The following is a 16,584-nucleotide window of genomic DNA, read 5'->3' on the forward strand; positions in this document are numbered from 1 at the left end:
TGGGGGTATAAGCACCACCAATTTTAAAATTATTGAGAAAATGCATATAGCTTAAGCACCTTTAATTTTTAGATTCTGAACGAAGTGATGAATGTATTGATTTTACAATTATGTGTTTTTTTTTTTTTTGTGTGTCTGTGTACAGCATAACTAGTCGAAATAATGCTTCAATTTCAAACTTTGGGGGTGGTTTCCGATGTAAAAGTTAATATCCTTGGTGCATTATAGAGGTCAAAAGTAAACATTTACCAACAGTTTTCTAAAAAATCGAGAAAAACAAAAAAAAAGACAGAAAAATGGGAATTTTTACGCAAAACCAGTTTTCGACCAAATCGATATTTTTATATGGTTGTAATTCAAAAACTACAAACTGTAAATACTTGAAATTTTCACCAAATGTTTATGTTAGTGTTATATATATACAGTTTAATTTTCACAAATTTTTGACTTTTTTTGAGTTATTTATAGGCCACTGAAATTTTCAATTTTTTTTGAGAATTTTTTTTTGAAGTGCCGGTAAAAAAGTGTTGGACGACCAAAAAAACTTGAAAATTTAACACGAGATTCCTTATGAGTTTTTCTTATTGTAACTAAAAAAAATTAAAAATCGTAAGTCACAATTTTGTTTTATAAGCGTTTATATTTCAAATTTTTACGTAATCTGTCGAAAGCGCGAAAATTTGCAAGTAATTTTGAAGTTGAAAAATCATAAAATTGTTTGTGTTTATAACTAAGGATAAAAAAAAATACAACACTAAGTTTTCTATTAGTTTTCCTTCAAGTAACTATAGAGAAAACTCGAAACATCATTATAGGAAAAATTTTAAGTGCGTTTGAATTTTAAATTTTTACGAAATAGCATAACGATAACGATTTATCCTCAAACGATTTTAAATATTTGTTATTATTCAAAAAGTATAAGTTGTAGATACTTGAAAATTTTACCAGTTATTTAGATTGGCATTTGCTTTACATGATTTAATTTTCAAAATATTTTGACTTTTTTTGAGATATTTATAGACAACTGAAATTTTCAATTTGTCTGAAAATTTTTTTTTGAAGTGTCGATAAAAACTTTTTGGCCCTATCAAAATACTTGAAAATTGAATACAAAGTACCTCATGAGTGATTCTTATAGTGATTCAAAAATTATAAAAATACATACGCACAATTTTTATTAGCATTTGAATTTCAAATATTGACTTAATACGTAAAAATTACGGCAATTTTCAAATTATCTTAGATAGAAATTCATAAAAGATTTTCTTTTTAAATCTAAGATTTGAAAATTTAATACAAGGCTCCTATCATATTTTTACAATAGCAGTTGAAAAATAAAAGAAATATATATGCATAATTTTTGTTTTAAAGCATTCAAAGTTTGAATTTTGACAAAACACGTAAAAATCACGAAAATTTGCAAATTATTTTAAACTAGAAATTCTTATTTTCCTTTTATATATAAGATTTGGGAATTTAATACAATGCTCATAATATATTTTTACAATAGCAGTTGAAAAATAAAAGAAATGCAAAGTCACATTTTTTTTTACAAGCATTTAAAGTTCAAATTTTGACTAAATGCGTAAAAATTACGGCAATGTTCAAATTATCTTAGACAGAAATTCATAAAAGTTTTTCTTTTTAATTCTAAGATTTGAAAATTTAATACAAGGCTTTTAATATATTTTTACAATAGCAGTTGCAAAATAAAAGAAATACATAGTCACAATTTTTTTTTACAAGCATTTAAATTTAAATTTTGACAACATAGTCGTAAAAATCACGAAAATTCACAAATTATTTTAAGCTAGAAATTCATAAAAAATTTTCTTTTTAAATCTAAGATTTGAAAATTTTTAATGATCTATAATATACCCTAGACAGATAAACCATCTCCGTTCAGAATCGTTTTTCGTATACAATGATACCTATCATTGCATTCAAATTTAATCTACCCTAGTCAGAGGTCCACCCCACCCCCTTATGTACAGCAGAGCGATACCCACTTACCCGCTTTTTTATTTATTGAAATTGAGCCTACGATATTATGTTCCACTTGAAATTATTCGAACTTCGTTACTTGTGGTTAGCCCATAATATTGTGTGCGCGTGTCAACAGTCAAAACACCTGTTAGACAAAGAGGTATTGAGTACCGGAAAACCATAGATAATAAAGAAATGGATGAGCCATGCTATTATTCTCATCTGTGACGGAAGAGAACTTAAGTTACCAATATGGTTACAACGTGTAGCACAGGTTACTGAATATTGGTATTATAGGCTTTATCAGATTATCGCCATAAATATTAAATAATAATAATTCATTATATTACTATATTCGTATATCTTGTCTTGAATAGAGAAATCAAATAATTAAAATTTTAACTCTTAAGTTATAATATTGTGAATTACAACTAAAAATGATGTACTAATTTGCATCAATTAAACATATATTTTAATAAAAACGATTGCAGCGAAAACATATCCATTTTAGATACGCATAGGGACCAATTGACGAATTTAATTATCTTCAAATTTTAGATATACGAATATGTATCAAGAATTAAAAAATAAAAATGATACCATAACTATTAAGTCTAAATACACAAAACTTGTTTTAGTTCAAAACCAATAACTTTAATATGTTTTTATGTGATTTTTAATTTTAATTTTAATGTAACTAAACTTGTTCATTAACCTATTATTTAACCTATGTTTATACTTTATCATGACAAATAAATTAAATAAATTCTTATTTGTCACGTACTTTATTATTATCTATTGACAAAATGACAACATAGACCTCATGCTAGACTTAACCTAAGTCTATGATTGACAATAACAAAATTGAAAATATCATTATTTATCATTATTAATATTAGTTATATCATATTTATTTATCTATTGAATAGACTTTATTCTGTGATATTATTATAAGTTTTTGACATAGTGCCCTATTGCAGATCACTCATTTTATATTAATTTGTATTTATACCTAACAATTATTATTTTCTTATATCAATATTATTGTCATCATAAAAAATTATTTATTATCTATGGTTCTATGCCCTATCTGATTGTTGATTGTCGAATGGGCTGACATATTTTTAAATTTCCCGCGCCGTGACGTCATGCATTAAAATTTTGCTACCCGGCAACCACTATCTAACCACTATGATAACATAAGTTCTCTTCGATCACAGAACGCTCCGTGTATAAACTATAAGGTATAGGGATGGCCCATTCATTTCTTTATTATCTATGCGGAAAACGCGATTGTGTTATCAGCACGACGTCATAATTATTGTAATGATATATAGGTACGAGTAAGATACCATACCACAGGTAGCTGGTACTTATATTACTGAAACATCAAAAGAAAAATCTACGCATATCGGTATGCTATAAACACTTTATCGCCGTTCGCGAATACTGATATACCTACCTGCAGTAAATTGACATCGATAAATTTCGTTCCGGAAATATGACGTTCTCGTTGGACGTCATGGTCACCGCAGTTGTAGATCGCGCTTAGCGAGGTATGGCAACTATTTGAGTTTACCCAAGAACCAAAGTTTAATTCGAATATTGTTTGAACGCCTGTCTGAAATGCGTTTCGAGAGTCTCTCTAACGAATATTGCTGCAACGATAGAACATAATAATATGTGATGTTATTATCATTACTACATATAAGTACGTACGCCACACGTGTCACACACCCCGCTTTGAGTGGGCGAGCTCGCGGGACTCGCACTCGGCGTACCCCGGAGCCCACTCGGAATCAAGTTATCAACTGGGTCGACGAAATACTGCAGCTAGCGAAAACAATGCGCGAGCACGGTTCTCCTGGGGCCGCCGCCGTAGTCGTCGGTTCGAACGAAAAAATAAAATAGGTCGACGTAATGCAAATGTAGCCAGTTCGTGTGCTGTATATAATATTATGGAGCCGTTCGTTGGGTTATTGCAGTATAGGTATATTATATAAGCTAACAGATGACGCGCGCTTGTCCTACACATGCAGTATATAGTATTGGTATATAGTATTGTATATTTTATTCTGGGACGGTTGCATCCCGCAGCCGACGCCATTATACCGGACAATTATTTACTAGGACGTATTCGAAAGTTTGTGTCGCGGTCCTCGTCGTTTGTTATATGAGTTTTGGCTTTTTTTCCATTTGTTCGCATGTTAATATTCTATGAATATCTATTATATGAGTATAAAGACCAATTGCAAATCGGCGACTGACGTCCTCCCGAGACTTGCCTTAGCGTCCTAAAACGGTTTCGTGTGTTGTTTAACCAAAAGTTAACAGCCAGAGTGGCTCGTTTTCACTCAAAAACGTTTCCATTTTCTACGAAATATTTAAAAATTCTTAAATACAATCCTATGTACGAGCGCGTGGCTAATTATACCTCGTTAAATTATTGTATTGTATTGTCATCGAAGTAAGAGACGATCAATCAACAGTAAAAGTACCTATATTCTTTAGTGCCATGAAACATTTCAAGTCAACTCCGGTTGGTTAGACAAATTAAAAAAATGTCACGACATCACAGACTAAATTTTATCCAAAGAGAGTATAATAAAGCGTTTCGGCAGAAGATTGCAGTTTTAGAAAGAGACCTTCTCTAGACAATATTTCAAAAGGTTTCGAACATAATAACTTTTTTAACGTGGACGAAACAGAAATATTATTTTGTATGAATTCCCTACAATAAAAATGAGTTTTTAAGTGAAAAATAAAAGATATTTCTTTTGAACCAAATAAAATTAATCGAGTTCTTCAAAAAGAGGTTCCGATTTCAATACGAGACTGCAATTATTTAATAAGTATAAAACTTGAATACCTATATAATATCATTTATACAACAAAAACAATCGAATCGAAAACTTAAAATGTCTGGTATAATCATTACTTATAGAGCCCGGATTTATATGAAATAAAAAGTATTAAAATATGCCATATAATATGTAGTAGAAATCATTAAAATATGCAACAAATATGCAGTAAAAATCATTAATTTATGCAACAAATATGCATTTACAAAATTCAAAGTTATATAAAGTATATATTATGAAAAAAATATAAAAAAATAAAATATAATAAAATTATTGTGTAAATATAGTTTAAAATAATGCGTTTTTAATTTTTATTCTTTATTGTTAAAATGAATAATTAAATGGTGCTCAAGATTATCATCGGTAAAACTATGCCGTCTATCTGTTAGTAAACGTTTATATATAGTAAATGATCGTTCACAATCCACTGACGTTATCGGGGCAAATTTGAAAGAGCTTAAATATTTGGGTCTTGATAATTTTCATCTAGTTCAACTGCTTCCGTTTCCCCTAATAATACTTTGTAAAGTTTACGTATTATTTTTAGGCCCTTGTTTTTGGAGAAAACATCTTTCAATTTTGGTTTTAATGTTGCCCCTTTAGGTCCAGGAATAATGTTTATTTTTTCTTCTAATTCACTTATTAAACAAAAATTTACAGATAAAAGCATATTTTGTTATGGTGAATAAACGATACGGGTTCGGGTGGCAGTATTGTGTTAAACAGTTCCCACCCGTTCCCGGTTTCAAGAAGGAAAAAAAAAAAGATAAAAGCATATTTTGTGTTTCTAGTTTTTTAAAATTATTTCAACTAAAAATGATAATTGAGTTGATATAAATGTTAATTCATTCAAAATCGATCTATCTTTAATAATATCAAGTACTTTTTTGACGCATTGTGCGTCGTCTTCTGCGAGCTTTTCAATTACCTTTTGGTATTTTATAAAATGTTCCGTGTAATATAATGCAGCTACTATCCATGTTCCCCACCTTGTTATTACCGGAACGGGAGGTAAAGATATATGTATATTCCATTTCGTCTCTAAAAATTGAAATTCTGCTCGGTGATTTTAAAAATATTTTTTTACCATTATTGATTTAAATATTAATATTTGGAAATAATTCACGAACTTTTACAGCAATAAGAAATCAAGCATGTGCAATACAAGTCATATGTCCCATATTATAGAATAAAATAACTACAACGATTTCCTTTCTTTTACCTTTTTTTTATATGGAGCAGCGTCTGTCAATATGAGTAATACGCGTCTTTCCATGCCTACATCGGTCCATAATAATTTTAAGAGGACGCCACACTCGCATATGTTGTCTCCGTCGTACAAGTGCGTAGCATAGCAAATTTTACGCTCAGCAGATCACGTTTATCTCCGTTAATTTAAAATGTAGAGTGAATTGACCTATTATAAAAATTACCGAGGGCATCTCATGGGCCTTTTATTATATTTTAATTTTAAAGCGAGTTATGAGTATTTTGAAATTTTAAATTATTTCTATATCTAAAAATACTCATAACTCGGTTTAAAATTAAAATATAATAAAAAGCTCATGAGATGCCCTCGGTTTTAATTTTTATAATAGGTCAATTCACTCTAAATTTTAAATTGAAGGAGATAAACGAGATTTGCTGAGCGTAAAATTTGCTATGCTACGCATTTTTACGATGAAGACAACACATGCGGGTGTGGCGTCCTCTTAATGAGTCGTTTATAAATTGACTACCTAATTCGTATTCGTTTTATTTAATTCTTTGGATGCCAAAAGATAAGGCCGCCCTGTATAATCTTTGTTTAGGACACCCACAAGTAAATTAGCGATGTATTAACCCCGCGCATCAGTGGTCTCATCAACTACAATGTAAATAAAATTATTTCCAATTTTTTCTTTTATTTCGTTCATCGTATTTTGATAACAAATTGATAAATAATGTTTCCGTAATGAGCTTTCGTCTGGTATAGATTGGTTGGTATATTTTGATAGAAAATTTCGAAATGGTTTGCTTTTTAATTTTTATTTTTAATTTTTTTTTTTTTTTTTTTTTTAATTTTTATTAATGAATACCCTCGGCAACATGGGCCATTGGGTTTAACGTGAGAAATTATTAATATAAAGGGGGAAAACAAATTACATGAATTGTATCTATATCTAAATTAAACTAAATTTTGGTAAGAAGATTGGCGGCTGTGATGAATTGTATGATGTTGGTAATGGATTGAGGAACTTTTTAATTTATATAAAGGTATATCAGATGAAACCATAGCGAAACATAAATCTTCGAAAAAAAGAATTGGAACTGGATGGGGAGCTAGTCGAAATTAATTTTTGTTTTTGAAATTTTAGTTTAATTGCAGCCATATGCACAACTATAATATAAAAAAAAATCTTTTTAAGAACTATGTTTATATTACGGCTGCATATAATTATTAATTAAATTAAAGAAGTAGATGCCTGTTTTCATATTATGTTGATCTAACTGTGATTTTCTATCATAAACTATAATATGCTTTTCACATGCGTTACAGAATACTGTTTTCCATCTGAAGTAAAAACTTCTACGTTTTTATTTGCACAGGAAATCCACTCTCGAATTTTAGAACTAAAAGAACTACTAACTTTTGGCATTTTGTACTTTCGAAATTTTATATAAATTAGTATAATTTTTAATACGGCAACTAATCAATGCCGATGTCAATTGCCAGCACGGTTGTAACTCGAGAACAGCTTATTTAATAAACTGTAGGTAACATTATAAAATTAAATGAATTATTTCGATAACGAAGATATAACGATTAGATTACAACAGATGAACTATCTATTTCTTTTAATATAATGGGATTACCACACCTATTTCTAATGTATATATAATATGTAAAATATGTTACATATAATACGTATTTTAAATTGAGATAGCTAAAACTGTGTCGTTAATTCCGCGTCCTAATACCGATTACCGATCATAAATATTTCGCTACTGCGCATTCATTGAAATTATATGTAATAAATATGCATTTATAGACAAATATGCAAAATAAAAATTCAACAGTGAATTCTAACTTGTATGATTCGTGGAGATGATTAACAAAAATTCAAAAAAAGGAAAAAAATATGAAAAAACCTAGGAATTCGGACGCTAATCATTACTTTATATAATAAAATTGAATTAATACACCTCATTATTAGTATTATATAATAATAATAATAATATAATATATATTTATTTTTATTTTTAACAAACAGATAAATTATTGTGACTGGATATTTTTTATGAACGCTTGTTTATGACAACCAGTCAATCGGAATTGTCCTATATTCGGCCCCTTAAATCTTAATTAAGTTTTTAGTCCGACGATAAGTCTATAAAAATATAAAAAAAAAGTTTTAATAAAATCTGTCACTTTTCTAACGCACCTATAATAAAAATGTATTTTATGAGATATAAAATGTGCACACCAAATCGATATTTTGATACATCATCGTCATGAATATTTTTGTTTGAAATTCAGATACCTACCAAGGAATATTTTTATTTTTTTGTACAGCATCAACAACTAATAGTTTGAACAATAATAATTTTACTAAATATTTTTAGACATATTAAATTACTTAGATCCAGTAATACGTACTAAAGAATTTTAGAATTACAATTTACTTTTTTTTCTGAAGTTTACAGACAGTTGGACTCAGAGCTTCGGGTTCTCTGGAATCCCGGGACCACTTCTGATTTATATGCAGCTTCGACGGTGTACGAAGAGGCGACTGACTATGAGAGGTTCTCCTCAGGTTTGGCACAAGGTGCAGGGTTCTTCTCTTCGCATAATATATCCATCCACTGCCTAGGTATATTGTCATCTGTATAGTTTTCAAATAATATAATATCACGATGATGCGCATTCTTCTACAAAAGAAAGTCTAGAGACTAGGTCAGAAGGCCCACCAGGGCCCGAAGTTCATGTGAATATTAATTATTTCAAAATTACTTCAATATTTATATTGGAAAAATTTTCGGGACTCGGATTCAGTCCTGTACCAGGGCCAAAAATGTTATGTGGGTGTAAGAGGGGGGAGGGGGCTGATCGTTAGCAAAAAATCACTGGGGCGCGTGTGGACTGTGTGGGGATGTATGTCAAACACACCCATCATGTAGTTGTTAACTATCCTTCCTCCTATACGCTGTTTCATTCCAGAGATGACGATGCCCAATCACAGATCGGTTCGGTTATATGGGTTAGGATAGGTTCATCAGGGCATTCACGTGATAATGATATAATATACTGCCGCTCAATAGTAATAGTATTTTGAATACGCGTGCACTATCAAACTTTAGGAATATATATATACATATATAGCACGTCGTCCGATAGGTAGGAAATGAAGCGATCAAACTATACGCACACATACGAATACAATTTGCATTATTCAAAAGACCACAAACATTTTCGGTTAGGCGTATACAACCACGTCATGTACACATGTTCGCTTATTAAATTCGTAATAATAATATCATATATAACATACCATAGCGACGATGAAGTGCATTACACGCTATTATAATATTATAGTTGTTGGCATAGTGTACATTTGTATAGTTCGTGCGAGCGCAGGTTCAGTAATTGATTTAGTGTGGTTTACCACTCCACTAAGACACACTTGGATATATTATAATAATAATAATTATTATTTGATTTTGTGCCGTATAGAATAAGCCAACCGCAGAGTAGGTACGTATTATATAGTCCTCCTCGAAAGTTCTCGACGACCGTCGGCTGGTCTAAACGCGCGTCGGAATCTATCACTTATCGGATCTAGACCAATATGATGATGGCTACGAATCTGTGCAGACTGCAGGCACTCGAGAGCGCAGTCGATGACACAAAATCTAATCAAATATTGAAATATAATGTACCATCCTAGCCAGCGATCTCGCGTTTTTCGTTTTCACACGGTTTAGTGTTGTCTTTTTGTATAGGTCACGGCGCAACGTCAATTGCACGGTAGCGTGTAGGATGGTGCAGGTCAGGAGAGGAGAGTGGGCTCCTAATAAGGGTCTGAGTGTCGGGTTTAGGTCCCTCCCCGGCCCGAGCTTTGGTCGTTTTTATTTCCAAACTATCGGGAGAAAAATAATTTACCGTTTTTGATAAAATATTTTATATCTGATGACCGAAATCGAAACCATCTGCAGCGATCATTTTTCCAACACAGGACGCGTGCTCTGACGATCGTCTATGTAGCAGTGGCCACGAAAAGTTTTTCCATCGCATTATATTATTGTCTAGTTATCATAAATTGTTTTAAATAAATATTTTCTGTTTGCCTAAAATGAGTACTTATATATGATGACCGCGAATACGCATATTCGTATTATCCAAGATTTTTTTATTCTATGATTCGAATCGTGTTGAAAAATTAGTTGTTAAAATAAAATTTCAAGGCACGCCCTTTGGGAAACACTGCGCAGAAACCTCCGCGACTTTCTCTTTCGCTGCGTCTCAAATTTAAAATTGTAATGGCCGTCGTTATCTGCAATATGTGGATATGACATAATATCTCATATAACGATAAACGCTTAAATAAAACATTAGATTTTATAAGGTGGAGTGACCCAAACGTGAGCCTGACTATTTGAGTTGTTTAGATCTAACAACAGGCGAAGGTATATATTATACCGACCCAACCGTACATCAATCATTAACGGTTGAAATATAAAACATTATTTACACATCAGTACATCACTCGTTTATAAACATTTAAATGCGATAAAAAAAACCGTCATATACTCTTAGGTACGATAAGTGTTTAATAAACATTATTTGTCAATTGTACTCAATATAATATTAAAGCTAACTACACAAAATCGTTTATATTGTGCTTAACGGCCAATTCGTGAGCTGTAAAACACAGACAACACGTCATGCAGGTGTGACCTCTTGATTTAATACTGCAATTGTACTTTAAATTTCGATATGCGTATATTTTTAACATGATTTTTCACAATTATCACATACACTAAATTCGACATTTCATAACGTACATTCTGTTTTGTACGGCACAATTTTAACACCTGCAGGATTAAAAAAGTTTCAAAAACAATAAAAATGTTTACTCTACTTATACGTAATTATATAAATCTACCTCCGACAAACTAATCCTAATGACACTATATACTGCTGTGAACCGAGCGTTTCGTGCGTGCGTACCTATACCTACGAATCTACATCAGAAATTATGATTCAAAAAACAAAGATAAGAACAAAGAGGCGAGCTTAGTATTTTTTATTTTCGTTTTGAATTTATTATGTGATATTGATATAAAATAAAACAGTGAAACAACATTTGAATTTCAATGGTTTTTAGTATTTTAAATGTCATTCAGAAGGGAATTGTGTGATTGATTACGTTAAAAGTATATTACATTTATTATTACATAAATATATAATCACTTTTGAGGTGGGTAAGTTTTTTGAGAGTTAAACGCTTTAAAAATACTCTGAAAAATTAAAATACTTTATAAAATACTATTATATGTAAGTCTGCAAAGTGCTTGTGGACTTAAAGTAATCCACTTGCTATTTTATGTCTATTTTACAATCACACATAGTCGCACCTTCGATTTTAGTTCAACATCATCACCATAATTTGACCAGTTAACATATTTTTTTAATTCTTCATTATAACTGTATTGTTTCCGTGCACCACCATCGCATGCACTTCAAATTATTACTATTATTACATATAGAGAAGTCGAACGTGTAAAAAAATGTATACGTTTAACGTTTTTGTTTACAGTTTTTGGCAATCTGAATATTATTTTTTTTTCTCAAAAATATTTGTACTCTCTTATTATATCGTAAAATTTGAATACAATGGATTTCTATCAAAATTTAATATAAATCACATAATCACTCATTAATCATATTTTTAATATCACAATATTATCTCCGTACAGTTTTAATATTTCAAAATAATTATTTACTGAATAATATTATTCCATCACGCGAATATGCATTTTAATTACCTACTGTTAAATAATAACAATTCTATGTCAATAAGACGCATATTGCGGATACGATTTAATTGAATTTCTACTGACTATTTTACATCAGTTAAATGGCAGCCATAAATATTTAATCATCAATTTATCAAAATGTTTGTATATATATTAGGTATGTTATATAAATATTACTTAAAATAGGAAATGGATGAATACGGCAACGTTTGTTACGGTTAGTTCATAATAGTATAGGAAGAAAAAATGAGGTACCAACAGAGAGTAAATAGTAATTTAAAAAATGATTATACACTTTAAAAACATATTTATAAATGCTCCGAATGTTTTCAGGCCATTACAAACATTGGTAAATTGCGGTCTATTTAGTAAAATATGAAAAACAAAAAATATATAATCATAGTTTAAATTTTTCTTATTAAACAGAAAAACAAGCTGAGCACAAATAAAGTTATGGTTGAAGTTTATAATAATATACATATTTGATTCGCAAAAAATTAATTTCAATATAATCCATCAATGCAAATCAATAAAAACCTAACCTGAATTTATATTTTTTTTTTCAGATTGAAGCTCACATTTTCATGTATGATGGACCTGTCTAAATTTCCATTGGATAATCAAATTTGCACAATGGAAGTGGCCAGTTGTAAGTTTCATCACATTATTTTATTGAAACATAATACTAATGGTTTTTTTTACACAAAAAAAAAAAAACTTTTTTTTAAATTATTAACTTTTCACTTAAAATATTTTGTCATAAAATGTATATCAGTATAATAGCTAATGCAATGTGCTTTATCAATGTGTTTTAGATTATATTCTAGAGAGAAAGAGTTATTTTAGTAATATTATTTTAAAGGAAATCTAAAAACTTACATTAATTTTAAAATAATTTTTTTTTAAATCTTATGTTGACAATACTTTTTAATCATAATTCATAATACTCGTAATTGAATAAAGAGTTAAAATAGCTAAAATATATATAAATTCGTAAGCTAGTTCAAAATTTAAAAATAAGTTAATGTTGATTTTTTAAGCTTTTAAACTTAAATATAGTAAAATTATTTTCTTGTTAAATTAATAATTTTACAAGTTAAATTATCCAATATATCATAAATTTAAGCAATTTCCAAACAATTAAAAAATAATAAGTTAACTTTGACTTTTTTATTTAGAAATAATTTATTTACAATCTATATTACAATACATAGGGAACAATTAGTACGTATGATAACTAAGATGACAATGACTATATTTACAATAATTAACGTTAATAGGAAATTTCCCAGCGATGTCACCTAACAAGTTTATAAATTATATTTAGTCTATACAAATAATTTAACTTGATACCATTTCTAAAGTTTATACATACCTACAGTTACCTGTTTAGCAGTTAAAAACTAATTAGTACATTTTTTGCAATAATTTAGGAGACACGAACATGTAATTGAATCCACTACAGCTAGTAAGCAACATGAAAGAATAGCTGCGTGTATAACAAATGTTGAATTAGGTATTATTTGAAAAAATTTAAGTTGCGTGATCTCAATGTGTGATTCATTTCAATCGAGTTCAGTTAATACTTTTATCTATAATAACTTAAAAGTTTTAGAGTTAATAACATATATTGTTTTAACTAATCAACTACCTAATAATTTATAATGTTTTGACTACTGCGCTTAAATAACTAATTCAAGTTAATTAATTTCGTTTCAAACTTTTGAATATTATAAATATTAAATATCATATTTCAATACAAAAATAAATTGAGTGCAATTTATACATAAAAGGTATAGAAATAGATTAAAATTACAAAGGTATTCATAATATTCATGAGGGAAAACCTTGTTAACTAAACTAATTTTTTTTAAACGATTTTTTCCAATAGATTCTATTCACAGTATTGTTTATATTAAGTGTTTTCAGAAATCATTATATGCTAGAAAACTATTCTATATTTTATATTTAATTTTTTTTTATTTCTAGAGGAAAAGATACAATTTATTTTAACGTTGAAAAAACACTGACGCCTTAAAATTATTTTTTTGGTTTTAGTTCCGTAATTTATATTTCGATTACGTATTGGAGTTTATATTTCAAGACACGGTCCTATTTTTTTTCGAAATGAACGCGTTTTCCTTTTATAACTTTTATTATAACTACTTAATTTTCGTATTTTCCACCAGTGTTACTCATCAATGTATTTAGAAAATAAGAAGTTTAATGCTAAATAGGTTACATTGATTTTTCAAACAATTTCTTATCAGCATATACCTACAAAAAAATTAAAATATAAATTACCATTTTCTGAAACATTTAGACTTGGAGGTTATATTGTTCAATATCCACATTCCTATGAATTAAACGCTAAAGTTAAATAGAGTAAATATTCATAATTTTAAAATTGCATCGCTTCTACCTACGTAGTATAAGTAATGTTAGTAACGTTCACATAAATACAAAGGCTGACAATTATATCCATAATTGATACCTAGCCAAAAACATTTTGAAATCGAATTTAGTATGGTATTTTATTAGCATCCGCACGATGCTGTCCAATTTTGGTAAAATATCCACTCTAGGAGTATAAATTGATTTAAAATAAACCCGGCTTATCTGAAGAAATATTTGTGGTTATTGTTTGGTTGTGCTTCGTTTCGTTTCAACATATTATGATAACAATATATACTTCTACTTAATATTTGTGTACGATTATCAATTTTTGGGTTTCGCGTCCTCATACTGTTATTTGTTAAACTGCCTTATTGATTTTCAATTTGCATGTGACATCCAGTTAGTAATTCCAAATTTAGATTCACAAAAAGATTGTTTTTCAAAAAATATCGATAGTTTACATTAGATCTAATGTATTATAAATTGTAATATTTAAATCTTTTGTCTAGAGTAACAAGGAGAGTTAAACATTCTATATTAGCAGTACATAAATATTTGTATTTTCGTATACGAATCCGCTTGCTTTCTACTCAGGCCTAACCATCAAATAATGATTATGCCTAGTTAATGTCATAATTAGTTTTGTAACAAAACAATCAATATTTTCAGAAAATAATATTATGATGTCAATAAAGTTGATATGGCTAATCATTATGTCTAGCAAATAGTTGAAACAATCTGCACAGATCTGATACCTCTAAAACATTGTTTATAGTGTAAAATGTTGTCCAAGCTGCAGTATTTGCCTAAAACTTATGACCAAAGATAGATAAAAAATTAATAAGTTCATTTTAGATACACCAAAGTTTATCTTTCAGTGAAGTATTTAATTTCAAAGCCCCAAGTAGGAGAAACCACCAACCAACAATACAACGCGTTTAGTTTAATCCTGTTGACGAACAAAGCAAAGATATCTTCAGGGACATGTAATCTTCTTAATAATCCTTTACGTATGTACAATACGTAAGGTTTGAAACGTTATTTCATTAATTTTGACTAGACAAAAATATATTGCCAATAAACCACGTTAAAATACAGCTCTGAATTTCTGAAAATATCTTACAACTTAATTTGAATTGGACTTAAAATGTATTTTATAAATTCACATTCATATACGTCATGTTTTAGTTTTCTTAACATTATACAAAGTATCGTCCAGTAATTATTAATTATCTGTGCGAAAAATATCGGTATTAACATACTTTACTTTCGAAATATATTATTTTTTTTCGTTTGAACATTTAAATCAAGTAAACCGTAAAATATTTCAAAAGTCACGATTCAATATTAATATTTCAATTCTTAAATACTATTTAATAAAATATATTATAATATTATTATACGTGTAATTTACGTATTGCATTAAATTACAAGTTCCATTGTATAATTTGGTAAAGAAGTAATACCTAATAGGGCATATTATGTAAAAATAATAAAAGCGATTTCATGATATGATCACAAACTTTTTCAGAAAAAAATCATCTAGAATATTTTTTATAATAATATGACGTAAAGCTCATTATTCCCAAAGAGAACACAAACTTAAAAATAATTCCATGAAAAACAGTTGTGAATGTTTTGACAGAAATATCACGTATTTCAATATTGATAATATTGACTTGTGTTATTATGACATAATATTTTACCTATTTATTTACATTACGTGTTTCTTGAAAAATTGTCTTTTTCGCAATGGAGAAATAACTGAATGAGCGTTTGTTAAAATTGACCCAAATCTTGGACATGTTTAAAAGTTAATAATCCTTGAAATGATCTTCTGATATCTAATCATTTAATTCATTAAAATAAATTTTACGTGTATCGCTTTAGTTTCAAAAACTATTGAAGAACTTCGATTGGAGTGGAAAAATACGGATCCTGTACTAATGGCCAAAGGATTGAGAATGCCACAGTTTGAAATTGTAGACATCGTGCCTTCTGACTGTCAAGAATCATTTCAAATAGGTACGTAAATTATTTACTTACAATAAGCCGTAAAATTTAAGTTATAGTAAGTGATAGCAAATGAATGAACGGTTATATTTATATTGAATCATACATGATATATAATATATATTATATTCGAACAATTTAAAAAAATGTTACCATATTGGTAAGTATTTTGAAACGGTATTAATCTTTAAGTTTTTTTATCCTTGCCCTTTGTGATTTTGGATTACAAAACTTAAAATGTAATTATTCGGGTTAGGTGTCTTTACGAAAATTTAAACGATATTTGACCAAATTCAACAACATCGTC

The 16,584-nt window shown here is 28.9% G+C and overlaps 1 protein-coding gene across 1 annotated transcript in view; it reads left to right on the forward strand.

The window, feature by feature from the left end:
• Positions 1 to 16,584, forward strand: part of LOC107170287 (glycine receptor subunit alpha-2-like) — a 244,227-nt gene that overhangs the window by 207,279 nt on the left and 20,364 nt on the right. The window contains exons 5-6 of the mRNA XM_089223061.1: positions 12,434 to 12,516; positions 16,155 to 16,289. Of these exons, the coding sequence (XP_089079187.1) occupies positions 12,434 to 12,516; positions 16,155 to 16,289 (218 nt within the window). The remainder of the gene's footprint in view (positions 1 to 12,433; positions 12,517 to 16,154; positions 16,290 to 16,584) is intronic.

The sequence above is a fragment of the Diuraphis noxia genome, unplaced genomic scaffold, assembly GCF_037042655.1.
Source record: "Diuraphis noxia isolate RWA-SAM2 unplaced genomic scaffold, SU_Dnox_SAM2 contig0003, whole genome shotgun sequence".
NCBI classification, from domain to species: domain Eukaryota; kingdom Metazoa; phylum Arthropoda; class Insecta; order Hemiptera; family Aphididae; genus Diuraphis; species Diuraphis noxia.